At 38.3% G+C, this 22416-nt stretch overlaps 2 protein-coding genes across 2 annotated transcripts in view; one reads left to right on the top strand and one right to left on the bottom strand.

Moving 5' to 3' along the window:
- Positions 1-20467, bottom strand: part of LOC121325916 — a 98629-nt gene extending 78162 nt beyond the window's left edge. Inside the window, exons 1-8 of the mRNA XM_041268992.1 lie at positions 20380-20467; positions 19035-19121; positions 17755-17916; positions 8614-8725; positions 8117-8167; positions 3887-4021; positions 2709-2866; positions 1535-1659 (exon numbers count right to left, since the gene is read on the bottom strand). Coding sequence (XP_041124926.1) covers positions 1535-1659; positions 2709-2866; positions 3887-4021; positions 8117-8167; positions 8614-8725; positions 17755-17916; positions 19035-19101 — 810 coding nt within the window. The 5' untranslated portion in view covers positions 19102-19121; positions 20380-20467. The remainder of the gene's footprint in view (positions 1-1534; positions 1660-2708; positions 2867-3886; positions 4022-8116; positions 8168-8613; positions 8726-17754; positions 17917-19034; positions 19122-20379) is intronic.
- A 42-nt stretch (positions 20468-20509) lies between these two features.
- The window catches only part of LOC121325954 (rab11 family-interacting protein 2-like), a 38089-nt gene continuing 36182 nt past the window's right edge, over positions 20510-22416 (top strand). Inside the window, exon 1 of the mRNA XM_041269042.1 lies at positions 20510-21502. Coding sequence (XP_041124976.1) covers positions 21150-21502 — 353 coding nt within the window. The 5' untranslated portion in view covers positions 20510-21149. The remainder of the gene's footprint in view (positions 21503-22416) is intronic.

Below are 22416 nucleotides of genomic sequence, written 5' to 3'. Positions count from 1 at the left end.
TTCCTCAATTTGAAGATATTGTGGTTTTAATGATACATTTAAAAAGACTTTCAAAATAATGTTGAGTTTCCCAGTCTTTGGCTCAGGAAAAGCATTTGGAAACAGTTATTTAATGGTTTAAAGCAAATGATTGTTTAACACTTTTTTAATGCCTTCCGCAACACTCAGGCACATGTTTCTTGGTACAGAATGCGTTTGACACAAACTAACCCATTCATCAATTTCAAAATTGTAAAACTGTCATATTGGTTTCCAGAAACAATCCCATTAATCTACCCAACTTCACACGCACAGAGAAAATGTTTTTATTTAATCAGGCACTTTATACTAAGATTATTTTGTTTAGATTTCATTACAAATAATGGATGTTTTATCTCAGGATAGGTGCAAGTCCTACAGGCAAGGTCTAAAAACACTCAAAACTACATTACCTGCATCCACCACTTTCACTGGACATGTATGTTTATGTATCATTAACTAATTAGCACATTTTAGGATGAATGAGAACACTATGTAACACAATTTTTGTTCCTGGGTAGTAAGTGTTATTTCCCAATTGCTTATGCCTCAAAAGTATAGAAAATGGCTATTATTCCCCACAGACTTTGCTTTTGTGACCAGGACAGGTACATTTCAAAATATCACTATTTCCAATGAGAAAACGGGCGCTTTTGTGTCTTTTCGTTCACATAAAGTCAGAAAAAAACAACATATGAATCTAAATTAACATGTATTTATACTAAAGTAATACAAAAATGACTACTATTTACAGTATAATCGTAAATCTCGAAAAACTACTCACTTCTAAATCTTTTGTAGTCATTTTTGTATTACTTTAGTATAAATACATGTTAATTTGGATTCATATGTTGTTTTTTTCTGGCTTTATGTGAACGAAAAGACACACATTTGCCCGGTTTCCCACTGGAAATAGTGATATTTTGAAATATCACTGTCCTGGTCACAAAAGCAAAGTTTGTGGGGAATAATAGCCATTTTCTATACTTTTAAGGCATAAGCAATTGGGAAATAACACTTACTACCCAGGAACAAAAAAAAAAATAATAATTGTTACACAGTGTAATTTCACAGAACACTATTCTACATGTCATCAATATTGTTTATGTTATATGGAATATTTCACAGTGCCACTTCATGTGTGAATAAGAGGCAAGGTTGGGGTTTGGGGGTTGATTTCACATGCAGTGTTGTAGACTGATTCAGTTATGCATTAAATCTGTATTATTTCACTTGTTATTACTGAATTAAATGTTTCATGAGCCAGCTTCACTGTTGACAGTCTACATACTTTCTTTACTATACAGGGGTCCTTTACAATTTTACTATAGTCAGTATTTTCTTTCACACCTTACACTGTATGTTTAGTAAATTAGGCTGCTTTTTGCAATTAACAAGCCTGTTATACTAAGTCGAGCATGCACATCTGGACGTGATCACTATACAATAACGTGCTCATTTCATCCCATGCAGGATTTATAGATATTACCACAGTAAAACATTAAGCAATACATACCTTTTTGGTTGCCATAACAGCCTTTCTGTTGGTAGGCGCTTTTGGAGAAATACAGGATTGTAATACAGGCTTTTGGAGAAAAACAGGATTGTTTTTGTTTTTCTTGGCTACAGGGAACTGAAAGGCTGGGAGACAAATAGAAAATACCACAGTTAATCCAAAACACCAGTGCGTAGCATAAACAATGCAATAAAGGTTTGGAAATGCTATTTGCATAACTTTTTTGTAGCATTAAAAGGATGCTTTCTTCCACATACATATAATTTTTTTCCTGCTTAATGTATTATGTGGGGTCTCATGCTCTATTTGCTGTTCCCACTTAGATTGTTCTAGAAATGACCACTAGGGGTATGCAAGTGATTTTTACCCCATTTTGCAACTGTGAGTTAGCAAATGTATAACTAGGGAGAAAACAAAGAAAAAATAGCACCTTAAATTTCCTATCATATGGTACTCTGTAACATATTTCATTAATTGATTAAACCAAACAAGCAATATTAAAACCAATATTATACTATTTATGTTTATAAGCAACTTATAACTACCAATTATAAAACCCCAAATGCAGCTGATGTAAACTACACTGGTACTCCAACTGAATGGGAGTTATGTGTGATTACCATACCTTCACACCACAGTGAATTATTACTCATAAATCATACTGATAAAAAATTGTAATTTACAAATGTTATATCTGTTCTTGCTACACAGAGGAACAGCTAGTATTTACATGTATGCAATTTACAGTATATACCTTTATCAATCGAAATGTTTATGTTCACTGACTTCTTTGTTTATGTTTTTAAAGCTGAGAAGTAATAAAAAACTAAAAATCAGCACACAGCAACTAACCACATTTACATTGCTATTTGAGAACTGCCTTAAAGGATGCCAGAAACCACATAATAAAATTAAAATGTGCACTTCAGAGAACTCTTGCCTGTAGCCACATGAAAAGGTGAACACCTGGAAACCAGCAATACCAACACAGAAAAGAGTAAATCAATCGCCTCCCACACTCACACTAAACATTAAACATCCTTTCAGCATTTGCTTGCTGCACATGCAGTTGGCCCCCTTGGACATGCACCACCACCCAAGCCATTCAAGAAAGATCATTGAGATCCCTGATGCGATAAGCAATCCTTCAGGGGAAAACAGAAGTCCGGCTTACCCTCCTGTAGGCCGTCATAGAGCTCCTTAAATTGGTTAAGGTTGGAGATGTGATCTTGAGCTCCCTGTAGCGTGGATTTCAGTTCACTGATTGTACACTCATGGTGGCTGGCTTGCTTAGCGTGGGTCTCTGTTAGGCTTGTAAGCTCACGTTTCACACTTGAAATAAAGTCAAACATCTTTATGTTAAAAACACCAAATGAAGCAATGCTGTTTGCACCAACATTTGCCCCCTATTTAAGCTCAGCTAAACTAATGTTGTTTTTTTTTCTTTCTAATTTCATTGTTGGCAAACTCTGCAAGCAGAACAAAACTATACTAATAACTCAACCAAATTTGTAATATGGTTAGTTTGAAACCCTATATAATGACCCACCAGTTTCAACCCAAAAGCAGCACATTATAATATGTATGTAGGGCTAAGCAAGGGGAAATCGGTATACAGTATGTCTAAAATATGGTAAAATAGTGTAAAGCATGACAAATTTCAGCTGAACTGATTTTACCGCAGTGGCACTAAACAGCACTAGCTATACTACTGGAATACTTTTAAAGGGGTTGGCATGTTCTGCTTCTCATAGATACTGAACACAGGTTATCAAATACATGTCTTTATTCTGGTATGCTAAATGCAACAGTCTTTGCAGACTGGTGACATTTCTTGTTGTGGTATGCTTCTAGCGTGGTCATTGGCCTATTCCCAGCAATTTTTCAATATCAGTGACAGGTGTTTGTTTATACAATATAAATAATATTTACCCATTTTCCTATCCACACAGTAACTGTGGATTTATGGTTCACACGTAAACACTAACAAATGTTTCTTTGTTTTTGTTTTGCGAATGTATTGATTGGAAGAGGTGAGGAACAATGGAATTGGCTGCAGGCACAGTGCTGGAAGATACATGTAGACAGACAGGCAGGCAGGCACCATAAGAGCTTCTCCTCACAGCTCTGCAAGCAAACACACCTCAGTCCTGACTTGAACACCCACTGCCTGCCTGCCATTCAGTCCAGAGCCTCTCTCAAGCACAGAATGACAAGTGTGCTGATTTTTTTGATGTCCATTAGGGCTAGGTTGAAACTCATTTTACTAGCAACCTGAGCCCAATTAAAAACAGTCTTCCAGAGGCAAAAGGCAGTAAAAACTTGCAAATTAGTCCAACACACAAGTTTTACCTTAAAAGCTCTTCATTTTTCTTTTCCAGTTCTTCCTCAAATGATGCAATTTTGTGTTTCAATGTTTCAGTCTCTTTCTCCAGGTCTTCCAGTTTTTGCAGCATCTTACCCAGATATTTTTCTTTCTCGAACAAGCTGAAAAATAAGATTATATCCAGACAATGTAAATAAGCTGTGACTTTAGATGTGTTGTCAGTGTACAACATAATAAACACACACTCTTAAAAACAGCTGTTATTTGTGTGCCTGGGACTCAGTTTTTACATTTAGTTTGTTTTAATTTTATCAAAGAAAATTAAAGGCATGTTAAAACAAAGATGCAGCATTTTGTTCACTTTGAAGAAACTAAATAAAACTTCACATTAGAAGATAAATATTTGCAACAAACTTGATAATTAGGTAATATAAAAAAAATACTGTTTGGAGTGCTAACAAAGGTATTAAGAACAATGTCCTCACACTTTGCTCTACTGAAGATAGTTTGGTTTTATTGCTTGTATTTTAAAATTTAGTTTTAGAATATAAAGATATTTCAATGACTATGACTTAGAGTAAATAGTTGCTGCTACTTCCAGGTATAAAACAATTTCTTGTGCCAACATGCTTCATGTTGTACCTTGTCATACATAATTTAGCGCTGCTTTTCTAATTAACCATAGCAGTTATAGATACAATCAATTTGTAAATTAAAAATCTGCAACAAACCACTACATTTTCATGACAATGAAAAGATGACCTTTGATATGGCTGCTCCCACCAATAAATTAAAACCCTTGTTTAGCAGTTGTAATGACCCCTTTAAAAGCTGCACCTGCCTTTAATAAATGTCACTATGTAAGCAATGCTCCTTTAGACTGGAGAGGGGTCCAATGAGACTGCTGTAACAGAGCATTACTTGGGTTAAGTTTATATAGCCATAGTTCATTTTTATCAAGGTTTGTACACCAAAATTCAATTTGCACCAGCTTTTGTTACAAGTAAACTAATGTAAAAACAAGCAACAGACAACATGAAAGGTTCAAACTGCAATCCTATGATAAATCTAGCCCATTTTCTTTAATTTGTAATCAGAAAATATGGCCCAAACGTAGTAGAAGTTAATTAAATCTAAATTATGGCAGCACTATACCTATTATAAAGTATAGCTATGGCTGTGCCATTTAATTCAGATTGTTTATTGAGGTAGTCGTGCAGGACAGTCTGAGTCTACCCTAACATCTCCACCAACAGAATGCACAACTTACATACTACATTAATGCAACATATATGACTTTTGATTTGAAGCGAGTGCAATCAGAAATAAATACTTTAAAATCCGCACTGGAAAAAGAAAATTGGAATTTTTATTCTCTTTATTCAGTGAGCGGGAGGGGGTTTGGGGGGTTCCTCATCAAAATTACAAATGTATTTTATCTATAATTAGAAAAGCAGTACTGAACGATGTGTAACAAGGTACATCACTAAAACTATAGCCTCCAGTGTAGTAGCCAATTACTGCAGATTGTTGTCCTTCTAATCCTTGGGTAATGATGAAAGAAGTGCAAGCATGGAACATCAGCTGTAATATTTCAGATGCATACGACAGCTTGTGTAAATCTTGCAAGGTTCTGGAAGGTCAGTATTTGTTCTAAGATGCAGCTAACCCTGGACGATGATGAATCTACTTTAATCTTATCTATAGCTCACAGTACCGGAAGTTAAACTTGTAATTATACTCCTTTCCCATTATACTTCCTTCTTACTATCTTTAATGTAGGTTAAGAATAAAGAGCATTGCTTTTATAAAAAAAAAAAAAAAATCAAATAATGTATCTTGTTACTGTACTTATATGTTAACATCCGCAATGTTTTGGATGCCCATTAAGTTTGTGTATAGAAAATCCTCAATTATCCAAATTGATTATCAGGACACTTCTGTTATCCACAAAGCCCCTTGGTAAACTGTCTAATTGTGTGCTATGCTCTTTTACCTTGTTAAATATACATTTGTAGTAGGCATGTTTGTTTTGCAAGGTGATTTTTTGGCATTTCAGAATTCCCATTTCTGTGCTGAAAACCATCCTCTATCAGTTTTCCAAAGCACTGCACATTGGTGGCAGCTATCTGAATACGAACGTCCATCCCAGTGCCTGACAGGGGGCGTGGCCAGTGAGCTATACTATAGGAGTGCGTGGGATAGTGCCTGGGAGGAGGCGAGATCACTGTGTTGTACTGTAGGAGTGTGAGGGGGCACTGCCTGGGAGGGAGCAGGATCAGTGAGCTGTACTGTAGGAGTGTGAGGGGGCAGTGTCTGGGAGGGGGCGTGATCACTGAGCTGTACTGTAGGAGTGTGAGGGGGCAGTGACTAGGAGGAGGCGTGATCAATGAGCTGTACTGTAGGAGTGTGAGGGGGCAGTGACTGGTAGGAGGCGTGATCACTGAGCTGTGCTGTAGGAGTGTGAGGGGGCAGTGACTGGGAGGAGGTGTGATCACTGAGCTGTACTGTAGGAGTGTGAGGGGGCAGTGACTGGGAGGAGGCGTGATCATTGAGCTGTACTGTAGGAGTGTCAGGGGGCAGTTCCTGGGAGGAGGCGTGATCACTGAGCTGTACTGTAGGAGTACGAGGGGGCAGTGTCTGGGAGGGGGCATTGTCCGTGAACTGTACTGTAGGAGAGTGAGGGGGTTGTGTAGTGGAGGGGGTGTGGCCACTGAGCTGTACTGAGCGAAGTGAGCTGGGTTAATGGATCAATCTGCCTGCAGTGCAGAGTGCTTTAGCATGGGAGGAGGTGGATTGGACCATGTAAATAATGTGAAACTGAAGACAGGAGTTACCCATATTGTTAAAATATTGAAATGGTAATTAAACTTAAAGGTAAAACCAAGAAGTAACATGCTAAGTATTGTGTTCTGGATTCAGCAGGGTAAATTATTTAAATTTTTCCAGAACTCCGACACAGTACTAGCCTGAGATTAAAAATGTATTTTAAAACAAAGGTACTTAACAATTACAATGGCTCCAGCAGCCCCGTCCCCCACCACCCCCACCTATCCACAAAAAACACTCCCCTGCTAAAAAGATTATCATTATTTGTTTTTCAGTTTAGATAGAGCTACAAAAAGACCTACAAATGACATGTGTATTTTTCAGACATTAAAAGCATTCAATAGATGTAATACAACCTATATTATGCTTAGTAACAAAAGCATAAAACAAAAACATATGTATCTGAGGTCCAACTGTTCTGCAAGGATAATGCTGCACAAGGATACAAGGGCAAAAACCTTTGAACAGAGACTTTACATGTTTTAGTTTATATAGAAATTTCACCATAACTTATGTGGAGAGATGAAAATTATTTATGGATATATGTGGAGCAAAGCCTTTTTATATACTCTAACATACATAAGCAGTAAATAGATACAGGTGACTAAGGAATTTGAAGCCTTTTATGTTTTAATCCTGCACTAAAGAAAAACCTATTATTAAGGTCTTAAAGTGTATTATAAAAGAGTCGTGTACAAATTGTCACATTAAATACCTGTGTCAAATTCTCTGATGTGTTTTTTATAGTCTAGCTGATACTATGTACCATATATTAAATATTAAAGGACAACAGCTCTGCTGGAAATTACTGTAAGAATGTATTTTGATAATCTGCATAAAGTTGTAATATCCCACAATTTTCCACTCAACTAAAAGTCCATTGTGTCTGTTTAACAGTTATGCTATGAGAAATCCAGGCAGATATAGTGAAGTTTTATGATGAAGAAATCTTCAGAATAGATGGTTCATAGGTTTACATTATCAAAGCTATTTATTCCAAAACGACATTAGCACATTTTTAAATTAGGAAAAGCCCAGTTAAGTTAGGAAACCAGACATATATATTTAACTTAGATGATTGTGAGTTGTCTGAAATTATTATTATTTTTTCCCTTTGGTGTTTTTACCCTTCAGAAAAAAATAATGCCAATGATGATTTGGAGTAAACAGCTTTGAGAATCTAACCTATAATGTACTGGTATGAGGTGCAATGATGAGAAAATGGCTGCCAAAATTATAACCTAAAAAGTTCCTTTGTTTTGTTTTTTATGGAATGGGGAGTGGGCAGCTGGTATTTAAATGCTCAGCACATTTAGAATCCATTAAAAAAAAAAAACATTTAGTTTCTCTTTTGTTCAATATTGTGTCTAAAAATAATGGATTAAATGACCAAGTATAATTGTATTGTCTTCATTTAAAATACTCACATCTCTTTGTTTTGATTCAGTTCTAGATGCAGGTCATCTGCCTTTTGATTCCTAGAAATAGTGAGCATTATGTAAAGTTATACATGAAACTAATGCACACATGACATTAAGATACTGGGGTTTACACAATGACCTGACCTGTGACAATGTAATACCTGACTGATTGATAAAATAGTGAAGTTTGTGTACCAAGGTTATAAAACTCAAACCTGTCCCAGTACGAGTCTCTTTAAACAATAGCATTTGAATTCCTTAAAATTTAAACCAACTGGATAGATCCCAATGGTTTAACTGACAGATATATTTAAGACAAATGGCCATTTGCGTGACTTCTTGTAAAAGTAACAAGATACTGTTAAAGTTATAAAGGCATGCACATTATCACACTAAATGATGTCTGTCTGTTATTATATACTTCTGTAGTTTATCTTTCTTTACATTCACCATTAACAAAACCATATCTGTTTACATTATATAAAGGTAGCATGAATTCTTACTGTTCGTCTTGCTGTCTTCTGAATAAACTGAAGTAAGGCAATCGGGTGACTGTCTCAGCTGTTTCTGATTCGAGCTCAGGATCTTTGGTGAGCTGCAAGCTGTAAATTCCATCTACAAAAAGTATTAAAGAATGTGAAATTATCAGAAATATAGAAAAAGTGACAACATTTTAATAAACAAATAATGTATTGTGTTCCAACATTACTTTATACCTGATAAGGTGTCCCTTGATCACACCGTGTAACAATTATTATTATTATTTTTTTTTGTTCCTGGGTAGTAAGTGTTATTTCCTAATTGCTTATGCCTCAAAAGTATAGAAAATGGCTATTATTCCCCACAAACTTTGCTTTTGTGACCAGGACAGGTAAATTTCAAAATATCACTATTTCCAATGAGAAAACGGGCGCTTTTGTGTCTTTTCGTTCACATAAAGTCAGAAAAAAAACAACATATGAATCCAAATTAACATGTGTTTATACTAAAGTAATACAAAAATGACTACAAAAGATTTAGAAGTGAGTAGTTTTTCGAGATTTACGATTATACTGTATTTACAGTATAATCGTAAATCTCGAAAAACTACTCACTTCTAAATCTTTTGTAGTCATTTTTGTATTACTTTAGTATAAATACATGTTAATTTGGATTCATATGTTGTTTTTTTCTGACTTTATGTGAACGAAAAGACCTTTTTCTCATTGGAAATAGGTAAATTTCAAAATATCACTGTCCTGGTCACAAAAGCAAAGTTTGTGGGGAATAATAGCCATTTTCTATACTTTTGAGGCATAAGCAATTAGGAAATAACACTTACTACCCAGGAACAAAAATTGTGTTACATAGTGTCATGTTTAAACAATTTTATTTATTTTTATTTTATGTTTACTTTTCCAGGAAGGCACTTTTGATACACATGTTTATTTTACACTGACTACGGTGCTGACTACGGTTCTTTTTTCAAGCACAGGGTATGCTTCTGAAATGACTCCTAGAAACCACATTTCTGAGTGGACTTAAAAATGCCCCCTAGGGGTGCACTATTGAAATTTCAGCATTTTCTGCAACTGTGAGTTAACAAAAGGAAAATCTCGATACAGTTTCAGAGGATACAGAAATTACAGCTGCCACTGCTAGTCTGGAGGTTATTTGTCAAACCAGCTCACTTCAGATATGCAGCAATAGTTAGTAAACATGGTATGATCTACGCAAAAACAGCAATAGAGAATGATAGGGTACACACATAACAGGAACCTCTGGTACTTTTTTTCATTACATCTTTTCATGTGCAAGTTAATAATAAGTTACCTAAAAATAAATCTACGCATTTTACCTTTCTGCATTTAGTTTGTGCTAAGAGGATGTGTTTCTGGAAGACTGGAATTCTGGGAAATAGCAGGATTCAAGACCAGCAACACATTGTAATGTCACTGCAAGACTAACCTTGCGAGGAGACTGCAATGTGCATGCAGAAACATGCCAACATAAAATTAACAATAATCATGATTTTTTTTATTTTTTATTGGGGTAGGCAATGATCATTTTTCTCTTAAGAAACATCTTAAATAGGATTTCAATGTGAAATATTTGAATAAAAAGAATTAGAAACGGAACTCAGCAGCCACATGAACAAAATTTACATTTTCAAAAGGCAGAAGAAGCCACAGCACCTCATTGACCAAACAACTACTGGGCTGGGTTTCATAATATTGTTGATGTTATATATATAGTTTAACAACCTAGAGAGGTGGCGGGAATCTTGAAGGATCTCTGTGATGGAGAGGTGGAGAGGAGAGGGGGAGGGCCAGCATATACAATGACGCGAGGGGGAGAGAGAGACGACAGCCAAACTGATAAGAGTGAGGCGATAGTAAGAGAGCAAGAGAACCACCCACTATTGTTACTGTCAGCCGCTGAGGAAACTGAGAGGAAAAGAAGGAGGGAACGGACAACCTGTCTGGACAAGGGAGCGATGGACAGAGGGAAGGAGCCAGACTGTAGTCCGTGATAAGCCAGAGGAGCTATGGCTGCGGAGTTATGGCTGTGGAGCAGTGTGTGTGTGTGTGTGTGTGTGTGTGTGTCTTGACCCTTTCCCTCCCATACTTCTGCCTACCCTGTGCTCTTTCACCCCTCTATCCTTTATTCTAAATAAATACAGGCTGACCTCACCCGTTCACCACAATCACTGCCTCCGTCTGAGTCCATAAGGCTGGAACCCGAAAACGTTACAATGATCAAAAAGGCTGGGCTTTATTAGGCATTAATTAGCCACAAATCAGTTCTTGCAGTAGCCAATTAATTCAAGTTTCACTATATTTATTTGATTAAATGTTTTATTTAAGCAGTAATTTCCTAGGCCGTTAATGTATCAGCTGGGAGTGTTGAAGACTTTCACCTAGGCATTGCTATTGTGACAATCTCTAGGAGGATGGTTGTCCCTCAGGTGTTAACTTGTGTGAGTGGTTGAGAGGTAGGGGAACTGACTGTGAGTACATGTTAGGAGCAGGAGGCAGGATGTAGGGAGGAAGGGATGTGAGTGGATGGGGGTAGGGGTTGAGCGAGGGCACAAATAGGGGGCTCATTGCACTCACCCCAGTTCTCGGTGCGAACAGTAGAAGTGAAAAGACAAAGAGTGAAAGTGAGGAGAGTGAGAGATAAGTGTAAAGAGAAAAAGTAAAGAACAAAAAGAAAGAAATAGCAAATCACCACTTCATTTTGTGTTTGCTCCCACTACCCTTCCCTTGCTAATATCTATTTTATTGTTCAAATGAATACAGACTCAAGCCTTTAAAACCGTGCCCGATCCATTCATCGTGGAACACAACAACGTTACATTGATGTCAGAGTAGCAGGATAATGGAGCACAGAAAATTAGGGAAGATGCTAACACCAGCCTGGATGTCAACATGGGCTTGAACACCGAGGCGAGGGCAGGGACGACAGTAGCAACATGCATATGTCTCGCACCATAAGCAGAGCCCTAGTTGACACCGGTGCCACCATCACCCTACTAATAACGGGCATGCTACTGCTGTGGGGCGAGAGCAGTGAAGCAACCTGAGCCCCGACCAGTGCCTGTTTGAAGACTGTACCTGCCAGGTTGCCCCAATGCAGGGCCACCAGATGCTGGTGGTGGAGCTTGGGGGCGCCCAGCTGCCACACCCAGTATGGCTCGCGGAGACTGATAAGGAATGCATACTGCGAGCATACCTGCTAGCGGCGATGGGAGCTACCTTGAATCTGGACTGGGGACAGCTGAGTGTAAAGGATGGAATTGCTACGGTACAACTGTGGTCCGAGGAGCCAGGGGACTGACCCCCAACCCCTTAATGTTGCTCCCTGCCTGCCAGACTTCAAGTTACCCTGTGACACCACTCCCAGGCTGCAACACTCTCAGCCAGCGCCACCACCCACAGGCGCCAATGCCTGTCAGCCAATGCCACCATCCTCATGTGCAAATGCTCGCCAGCCAGCACAAACACACTCAGGGGCCAGCACTCACCAGCCAGAAAAGCCACCCTCAGGTGCCAGCGCTCGACAGCCAGCCCAACTCCCTCCGGGCTGCAACGCTCGCCAGCCAGCAGAGCTATCTTTAGGCTACAACGCTCGCCAGCCAACACAACCACCTCACCCGGACTGAAACGGCCGCCCGCCAACATCGCTGGTTCACATACCCCTCACTGAAGTGGCCATGCGCAGCAGGGAGGGGCTCAACCCAGAGCAGAGCCGCCGCCTGGGAGCACTTGTCCAACAGTATGGTAATGTTTTGCAGCCAAGTCCAAGAACTGTTCAAAGACCAGTCTGGTCCAGCACCAAATTGACACAGGAGATGCCCCCACCCCCCCCCCAGTCGGGAGTGAGCTCGCCAGATCCCCTTGGCCAAGAAAGAGCCAGCCAAGGCCATAATCAAGGAGGTGGCTGCCGATGGAGTAATTGAACCATTGGACAGAGCGTGGACCGCCCCGGTAGTCCTCACAGACAAGAAAGATGGTAGCTTGAGGTTCTGTGTGGACTACTGCCAGCTCAACGCGGTGACCATTAAAGACGGCTAACCCCGGCCCCGCATCGACAAGGACACTGGATGAGATTGCGGGGTCCAAGTAGTTCAGCTCACTCGCTTGAACTCAGGAGTGGCTATTGGCAGGTAGAGCACATCCATCTGCCAAGCATAAGGCTTTTTGGGTTTGGCCTCATACTATCAAAGATTCGTGTAGGGCTTTGCTGACATCGCCCAGCCTCTCCAGTGGACCACAGAGAAGAGGAGCCGTTTTGATTAGACTGACTAGTGCAAACATGCCTTCATCCAGCTGAGGGACGTGCTGGCCTTGGCTCCTGTACTGGCCTACCCTGACCCGGCCCTGCCCTTCCTCCTTGACACCAACGCCGGCGATGTAGGACTGGGTGGCATCCTGTCGCAAGTAGGAGCTGAGGAGAAGTGAGTGGTCGCATATTTCAGCAAGGCAGAGCGGAATTAATGCGTCACCCGGAGGGAGCTGCTGGCTGTCGTCCTAGCTATCGGACATTTCTGGCCGTCACTTCAATATCCAGACGGATCATGCCTCATTGCAGTGGCTCCTACAGTTCAAGGAGACAGAGGGGCAGGTGGCCCGGTGGATTGAGTCCCTCCAGGGCTACTACTTTGACTTTGTGCACAGGACAGGATGTCAGCATGGTAACGTGGCCACCTTGTCTAGGCGGCCGTGTGAAGAAGTGTGTCACCATAGCCAATGCACTCTTGGAAGGCATGTGTAGCCGTTCTGGGATCCCAGAGGAATTCCATAGTGACCAGGGAAAGATCTTCGTGTCTTGGCTCTTTGCCGAGTTGTGCCGAAGGTTGGGGATTAAAAAGACCTGCACCACACCCCTTCACCCCCAGAGTGATGGGCTTGTGCAGCAGTTCAATAGGACCCTTGCTGTCCAGTTAGCCATCTGTACCAGCCGGGACCAGTGATGCCTCTGGCTCTGATGGCCTACCACTGGGAAGGTCCCTTGACCAGAGAACCGATGTGGTGTACCGGGTTCAGCTCCAGAACCAGAACCGGCGGGTGGTCATACACCAGGACAGGATGGCCCCGTATTGGTGGACCCATCGGCCCCGGGAGGAACAGGGGAGGTGGCCAACATGGACCAGGTGGGGCCCAGGGAGGACTCTGGACCAAGCTGGGGGGCGGCTGGGACCAGGGGCCTTCAGAGCCAGTGCAAGGCTCAAGACCAGAAGGGCACAGGGGGACTTGTCCTTGGGGGATTCAGGAGGAGCCGATCCTTGTTGGAACTAATAGGGTAGGTGGCCCCTATATCAGACGCATTACATCCCCCTCGGCTTCCTGGCCCCCTCCCCACCACCAGATACTCACAGACTATGACAAGCACTAAAACAGTGACGGGGACGGTTCACTGCTTTGTGGGGGCAATGTGACGATCGGTGTAGAGGGTGGGGGACCCTCAGGGTTTAACATGTGTGAGTTGATGGGTAGGGGAAACGCGGTTGGGGTGAATGACTGTAAGGGCATGTTAGGAGCGGGAGGCGGGTTGTAGGGAGCAAGGAATGCGAGTGATTGGAGGGAGGCAGGGGTTGAGCGAGGGCATGAATAGGAGGCGCACTGCCCTCGACCCTGGTCCTTGGTGCGAATGAAAGGAGTGACAGGTTAGACAGTGAAAGTGAGGAGAGTGAGAGAAGTGTAAAGAACAAAAAGAAAGAAATAGTGAATCACCACTTTATTTTGTGTTTGCTCCCAGTATCCTTCCCTTGCTTATATTTATTTTATTGTTCAAATAAATACGGGTACAAGCCTTTAAAACACCTGCCTTGTCCAACTCCATTCATCCTGGAACCCAGCAATGTTACAATATTATAAATCGTCTATGGTTTTTACAGGAATATTAAGATTTATATCCTTTTATTTATTTTTTTCTAAACAGTATATCCTGTGGTGCTCATCCCATGCTGCTCGAGCGGTTCTTCAATGGTATACCGCCTGTGAACAGCGAAGGGAATTATTTTTTCTTAAACAAACCAAACATTAAAAAATCAAAATATAGTTTGGTTTTTAATTTACTTAGACAGGGAAAACATTTAAGACCGTTGTATTTTGTCTGCTTTTTTAAAACAAAAGTTACAGTTTTAAATAGGTAAATATAATAAATTGATTCTACAACTAAAAATATTATTAAACAAATTAATTTATTCTTAAAAGAAAGGAAATAAATAAATTAAATATTTTTGTTATTTTGTAAAGTTCATTGTTTATTTATAAATTTTCAAACATAGCTGGTATGTTCATTGCTGAGATTTCTGAGGGTGGAGCAAAGCGTTGGGCTTCGGTCTCTGAATGTGCTTTCGCAGGTTTTTTGTTGGAAGGTTTGCTGCTGATTTTCAACTGTTGATGGCTGGTAGACATCAATAATTGTAGGAGTTAAGACACTGGGAAGATGTGAAGACTATTCTCGTTTGCTGGACAGAGATGAAGCCAGTAGTTGTTTTTTTTGTTTTTATAGAGGACTGTGAACAGGATGACACTAGTGGTGACGACAGATCCGGAAGAACACAGAAACCAAAACACGCTTTTGCTGGTGGGTGAAAACTGAGCCGTGGCGCTCAGTACAATTATTAAATGATTAACAGAAACCAAACACACACAAAACAAAGGGCACATTGGCCAAACGAATAAACAAATAATAAACAAAACCGCAGTGAACGAAACAAACAAGTATCACGCCTGGTTTTAGCCAGCACATATAGCAGTTGTTTTTAGTTTAGATTTAAATCCCCTCGCACAGACTTACGTCTCTCCTCACGCTTACACTCCACCTCCCGAACACACAACCCTGAGTGAGTAAAAACATGCTGCTTTTATGCAGCTGTACCGAGACTAGATTGCTGATCAATCATTCAATTGGAGTCTCAGTACAATAAAGTGCAATTCCCCGTGCTCACATATTACATTTTACCTGCAAGTGAAGTGTTGTGCAATCCTCGTGCCTAAAAACAAATTACACTTTATAACACTCACGCTCATAACTCATATTTATATCCTGTGTATTTTATACATAAACACCAACACTAACACACTACATACAACATAAAACACTAATTAAAACAAAGGGGCGGGACACTCCGCCACAAGGACTCATTTTTGTGATCTGTTACAGCCATTATTTCATGGGTTTGTTGCAGTTCTGACAGTTGACAGTTATACTAGATGTCCTTTTTGTCGAATTGATACATTACTGTACTTTATCTGTGATGGTTGTGTGGACATTCTGAATCCATTAATACCCTCTACATCAACCAATCAGAAGACAGCATTCCCATTCTATTCATCTGGTTTATAATCTATAGTAATTCCAGTTGCAGATATTACATTATCTTTAATCAACTGTCTGTCTTCCCTTTCTGCAAAAACTCTAAGCATAACAAAGCTTTGAAAACACAGCAAGATTTGATTTATGTAACTCGTGGTAAATATTTCATATATGAGAAAAATAAGTATACAATGTCGTTATAATGAGATTGTCTTTCTTGATATCCAAATCCAAATTTACTAAATCAATCTTTCTTTTATTAATTCAGCTCATCTCAATTTCAAAGAAAGTCTTTTTTTAAACGACATAAGGTTCTGATTGAGGCTCATCCAAACAAAGTTAGATTTATGCTCTATGCTATATCGAGACATGCTTGATGTGTTCTTATATTTGCATTTCCCTTGCTAAGTGACTTTCTGAAAGTGGCAGGGCATCGCTGTGAACATATACCGGTGAGCATTTTCATAACAAGTTTCAATCAGATTATTTTTGGTCATGTCACATCAATAGTCAATTAACACCAAAATAACATACTATGGGGTCTATTTAATATAGCACATAAACAGTGTAAATATGTAGGTCTGTCACACTTAGAATTAGAGGTGATGAAACTTGGTATAAACAATATTTATCAGGGTTGGCTAATTTAAATCAAGTCAATTTAAATAACTTGATTAAAAAATAAAAATTCTTTTTTTTTTTTATTTACTACCTATTTTATATAGTTTCTCGAGGAAAATACATGAAAAGATTGTTTTAAAAAAACATTTTAACACAAACATCTTAAACTCTTGCTGTCTAGAATCTAAAACTCATAGGGTTGTATTCTAATCACAGCGCAAATGCGAGTGCATTTGGAACTTTAAGTCCTAAATAACAACTGTGTGTGTTTAGATTGACACAGAAAGATAATATCAAAGAAAGACACGTCAAAGAAAAGAATAACAGGGATGAGTGGGGGGTATTTTTCTCTGGCGTACTCCATCACTAAATTCTTGTAGTTCACATATTGTAATTCACATTTAGAGGATGCCACAATGATAGATACGTTGCTTTATTTATGTATTCATTTAAGATTGAGTAATTTTGTTTGGTATGTAACTATTCACAAACCACCATTTCCAACATCCTTAAATTTACAGATTAGAGGTACTGTAGAGCTACAACTACAGTAGGCTACTACTACTACTACAAAAAAAAAAAAAAAAAAAAAAAAAAAAAAATTTTAAAATCCATAATTTAAAAACTAAATTAAAAAAGTAAACAAAAATCGATTTAATTAAAAAATAATTTGATTTAAATAAAATCTGATTTTTTATTTTAAAAAAGACAACGAAAAGAAGAAAAAAAATCACCCAAAAATCTGTGTGTGCATTTGTCCGTCTCTCACACTTACATGGTTGCATATTTAGAAAAGGCTTAATTAAATTTTGATGACTCTTGGGTTCAACATTATTTATTATACGTTATTGGGAGTATAAGATCTTGGGGACATATTAAGTTGTCTCTATCTGTACTACTGTCCATCTGTATATCACATAAAATAATTTATTCCACATTTGAGGTGCTAGTCTTATGTTTTAGTATAATACTAACACCTCATCTCATTTTTTGAGGTGCTAGTCTTATACTTTAGTATACTACTAACATCTCATTTTTTGTCATACTGAAAGCTCTAACTTTAAATTTACAGCCTAGATGGAGGGTGTATGTTACTTGCCCATTACTGAAATTATTCAGTATTTGAGATATCTTGGACTTCCACAGCAGCAATATTTCATAAGAACGACATGCAGATTCGATATTAAGCGACCTATAGATGTATACTGCAGTCTTACCAAAGAGTTCATCCCGAATGAGCGCCACAACTCTTGAGAACACACCTAGCTGTGGCACAAGGTCCTCCAACACCTGAAACAGCAATCTCATTCGAGCTTCAGTAGGCTTCTGAAAGGATAATTCCTTCTTATCATCTAATAACTGCACCAGGTACTGATTAGCTGTATGAGAAAATAAATAAAATATTGTAAATCAAAAGATACAAAGTACAGGAATGTATTCTTTTAAAAATGTACTCTTTTCCCAGTGATACTGTATAAGAATTCAATGGGCTAGATTCTCAAAGCTATTTACTATAAATTGTCTGTAGTGCAAAACCCCAAAAAACATGCATTATAATTCTAAAATGAGTACGGAAATAAATAACTTAAGGCTATTACAAGCTCCTCAAAGTGGTTGTAGCTAACAAAATAATGACATGAATTTTCCATGCCTTCCTGTTTTTAGCAAACATGTATTTTTATATCAAAACACGGTATCTGGTACTACACTACAGTAGGTTAAAGAAATATATTCTTGCTCAAGACATGGTTTCTGATAGTCTTTACATCCATGGTCATTTTACATGGAAGGTTCAATTGTTCCAATCCCTCATATTGTGACCAATCTGCTGCTTCCCCAATTAACTATGCTTTCAGACAGTAACATGCTTTGACCACCTAGACTTCAACATGCTTTACTGCCTTCTGGAAGAACAGGTCTGAGTTATTAAACAAAACAAAACAAAAAAACACTGCCTCTTTGTAGTCATATGGGCTCCTGTTTTGATACTGCTGGGTAATTGAAACCGTGTCAGATGTCTGAAATGCCCTTACAATACAAACTAATAGAATGTTTTTCAGTGATTTACACTCTGTGTGCTTAGAAATATTTTATTCAGAAAAAAAAAAAAAAAAAACGGTCATCAGCCCTAATCTTGGACTACCTTCTAATCAGGTTCTGAGTAACATTAAGTTAATGTCTAGCATATTTGCATGGTAATTTATCAGTTTTCCCTTGTGCTTTTCCAATAGTCATACTATGTCTTTACTATGGTTTTTAATATTCTTTAGCATACCTCTCTAGGCTTTACAATGTTTACCAGTATGCTTAACCACGCTTGCACTATACTTTATTGCGCTATGCTTTTACTATGGTAAAATGTTATAGGGTAGCCATGCATAAATGCATAAAATTGACCTGGCAAATCAAAGATGTGCAATTTATTTATTTATTTTTATTTCATAAAAATGCTACACATTACATATTTAAAAGATTTGAAAAGGACTTTTTTGCTTACCTGGTGAATTGGCTTCTAATATTAGTGATGAATCAAGTGGAATCCTTTTTCTAATCTTTGAGGTCATGTTTAAAACAGTAAAGTTCCCTTGATAAAAATAAAATGAAAACATTTATCATATGTTCAGTTGTGTAACAAGTCAACATCAAGATAGGACGTTATACTGTGCTTAGTCTTAAAAATACATGTTATACTGTATATATTCAGAAATAACATTTTACTGTAATTTGCAATTTTCTGCATTTTTGTGAACAACCTGAGTAATATTTAATTAACACTAAACAATTATAATGGACTTCACTGTCGGAACATTAACCTTCCGAATTGCTGATCTTTAAATGTCTTTTCACAAAACTGCAAGTTGCACAATGAAGAAAAACTGTGTGATAAATATGGGGTGATTGGACAGGCACTATCTATCAAGGTCTTCAAGCCTCTTTGTGAAGGGTACGTACACAACTAACAAAATGAACAGCACTCCTCAAATTGACCCTCAAGTTTCCTGATAATTCTGTCCTGTTCAGTTTTGCTTAACTTTTTGGGGGGGAATGAAAAATCTACTGGCAGCAGCCTTTTTGAGATTTCTTATTATGAGTACAAATACTCTAACGTCAAGAAACGCCCAAGACTGCTGCCAGCAGTTTAACATCAGGACTGAAAAAAAGAGATGTTTATATTCTATTGTCCTTTTAAGAAAAGGGAAATGGCAAGTTGTATTAAAAATTTTGTGCAGGTACGGATAGCAGCGAAATCAGCCAACTGGTAGTAACATCTGCCTTTTTCTTATGTTTTAGAATTCATACCTGTGGCAAATGCATAATACATATAATACTTTCCAACTACTGTACTTTGTTTTTTTCATATAGGTCAGTGGACAATTAAAGTGACTTGTTTGCAATTTAATTACAGTACATATCTGCTGTAAAGATGAAATGCGCTTCAAAGGAGCTGTAGTAGTTCCCTAACAATGCAATTTTACGTGATAGCTGACACAACTCTACACAATGCAACTGTGAAAAGTGATGCAATAATTGCACAGATGTTATTTAACAATCAAAACCATTATAAAAACGCAGATAAATATAAACTAAAGTTGCTTATAATACACACACACACCAAAAAAAAAAAAAATACATAAAAAAAAAAAAAGTTTTGCGTTACTATTAAAGCCATTACAATATTGGCTGTGTTATAGTACTGTAAAACATTTTGTTATTTATATCTCCTCATTTAAAAGGCGTCCTGTAAATTTAGCACCCACTTGTTCAACTAGCACTCACTTTGCAATCCCAATAGATTTAAAAAAAATAAAAAAATCACTGTAACACTGCTAAATATCACCCACCTTTTCAGACAGTTTGTAAAGCAGCAAAATGAATGCAAAGCTGTAAGTGTTGCAGTTCCTGAAACAATCTGGTTGCTTTGGAAACGAGGAGGAGCTGAACCTTCAACTCTGACTGCAGGACGGGACGACAATCATCATGGAGAACTAAGAAGGGAAATCAGGAACTGGTGAAGATCATGCTGTTCTTTTTTTTTCTTCTCTCTTCCCTGAAATGATTTATAATCAAAACATATTCTACAGTAACGGCATGACTGCGTAGAAATGCATTCAGATTTTATGATATTTCGGAAATCGTGAAAATTAGGCAGCTACATCGGTAACAGGGTTATATTATTTGCCCATTGCCAACACAGTGTTGTTGTAATAATAATGTTTCTGTCATTTGAACGATGTTAGTGATGTTGTTTGAGCTGGGCCAGAGGTTTAGTATGTACATTGCAATGGCATAAGTAATAACTGCGGAAAACATTTTGGGAAGTCAGCTATTTTGTATAAGATATAGCCTATGTATGACCATTTAAGATAGCAATACGCGTCATATCCATTAACATTAGGAAATCTAGCTCTGCGATATTTTACTAAACTGTCGTTATAAATAAAAAGTGATCGGTGTTACTGAATGCCAAGAATGGTCAAGTGCATTTAATCTAATAAGCGTGCTGTGAAAGGAATAGGAACAACACTTAGTTATGTGCATGTTTGCAAATCCAATTGTTTCGATGCCTTTATATTAACATTTTGAGAGAAAGAAAAACAAAAACAAGCTGAAAATGTCGCTCTCAGAACAGTCTCAAAAGTGGTTCCCAACCCACGTCCAGGTCACCGTTCTGCAAGCCAGAGACCTCCAGCCGAAAGGCAAGCACGGCACCAATGACACTTACACCATCATTCAGTTAGGCAAAGAAAAGTACTCTACCTCCGTAGCCGAGAAGACCCTGAGTCCGGTGTGGAAAGAGGAAGCTGCCTTTGAACTTCCCGGTCTACTTCTGGAGGGCAATCCAGAAACATACACTCTCAACCTGATCGTGATGCACAGGTCATTGGTGGGACTGGACAAGTTCCTGGGGCAAGTGTCTATCAGCCTCAATGAAATCTTTGACAACAAGGAAAGAAGAAAAATCGAGTAAGTGTTTGGTTTTGTCTGTTTAAAAAAAAAAAAAAAAAAAAAAAAAAAAAATCCGTTTTAATGATGTGAATAGAGTTTAGCGTTAAAACAAATGTTTTTTTTTTTTTTTTTTTTTTAACCCTTTAGCTATTGACAAAAAATATGCATGTCAAATATAGGAGAGGTCAGCTATAGTGTTTATACAGTAGGATTTGTACAGTGTAAGTTCGATATTCAATATTTATTCAAAGTATTTTCCATATACACATGAATGTGCAACAGATGTAGTCTGGAGCTGGCACACATTAACTTTGTTGTGCAGCATAAAAAAAGTAATGCCACTCAATCTGGCTTTTGTGATTGGTTAGAAACATTCCCAGTACTGTATATTAAAGTTTGAACTTAACCTAAAGTGTAAACATATAAGAAATTAAACAGTATATAGAATCTAATATAATAAAATAGGTCAATGAACAGGGGCAAAGAAAACTCAGTTCAACTGACCAGTTTATATGTTCCTGAAATAAACAATAATGCACATCCTACTGTAAATGACTCAGTTGGAATAGTGTGGCAATCTAAAACAGCATGGCCTGAATCAGAGGATCCAACCAGATTTATTGTCACATTTCCATCTGCACCATGAAGCTGGTCTCCTCTCGTACCAATATCAAACTGAAGCTGCTGCCGCTTCCATCAGCAATCTCCAAGGCAGTCTTCTACTGGACATTACACAGAAGTGAAAGTATTGCTGTCATGTTCAGCCTACTTGCTTTTTTTTGCTGTGCAGTCTGAGATTTAAAACTTGCCTCTCGCATCCTTCGCATTAGAAGCTCATTACAACAGGTAACTTCCATTATCAGTGTTAGCTGGAGAGATGAAGTTCATCCAGTTTGCAATTCTAACTGGGGCTGACAAACTGATTTGAACGT

This window comes from Polyodon spathula, chromosome 13 (assembly GCF_017654505.1).
Source record: "Polyodon spathula isolate WHYD16114869_AA chromosome 13, ASM1765450v1, whole genome shotgun sequence".
Taxonomy (NCBI): Eukaryota; Metazoa; Chordata; class Actinopteri; order Acipenseriformes; family Polyodontidae; genus Polyodon; species Polyodon spathula.
The sequence above is the reverse complement of the archived record's forward strand: the minus strand, read 5'-3'. Positions and strand labels throughout refer to the sequence as shown.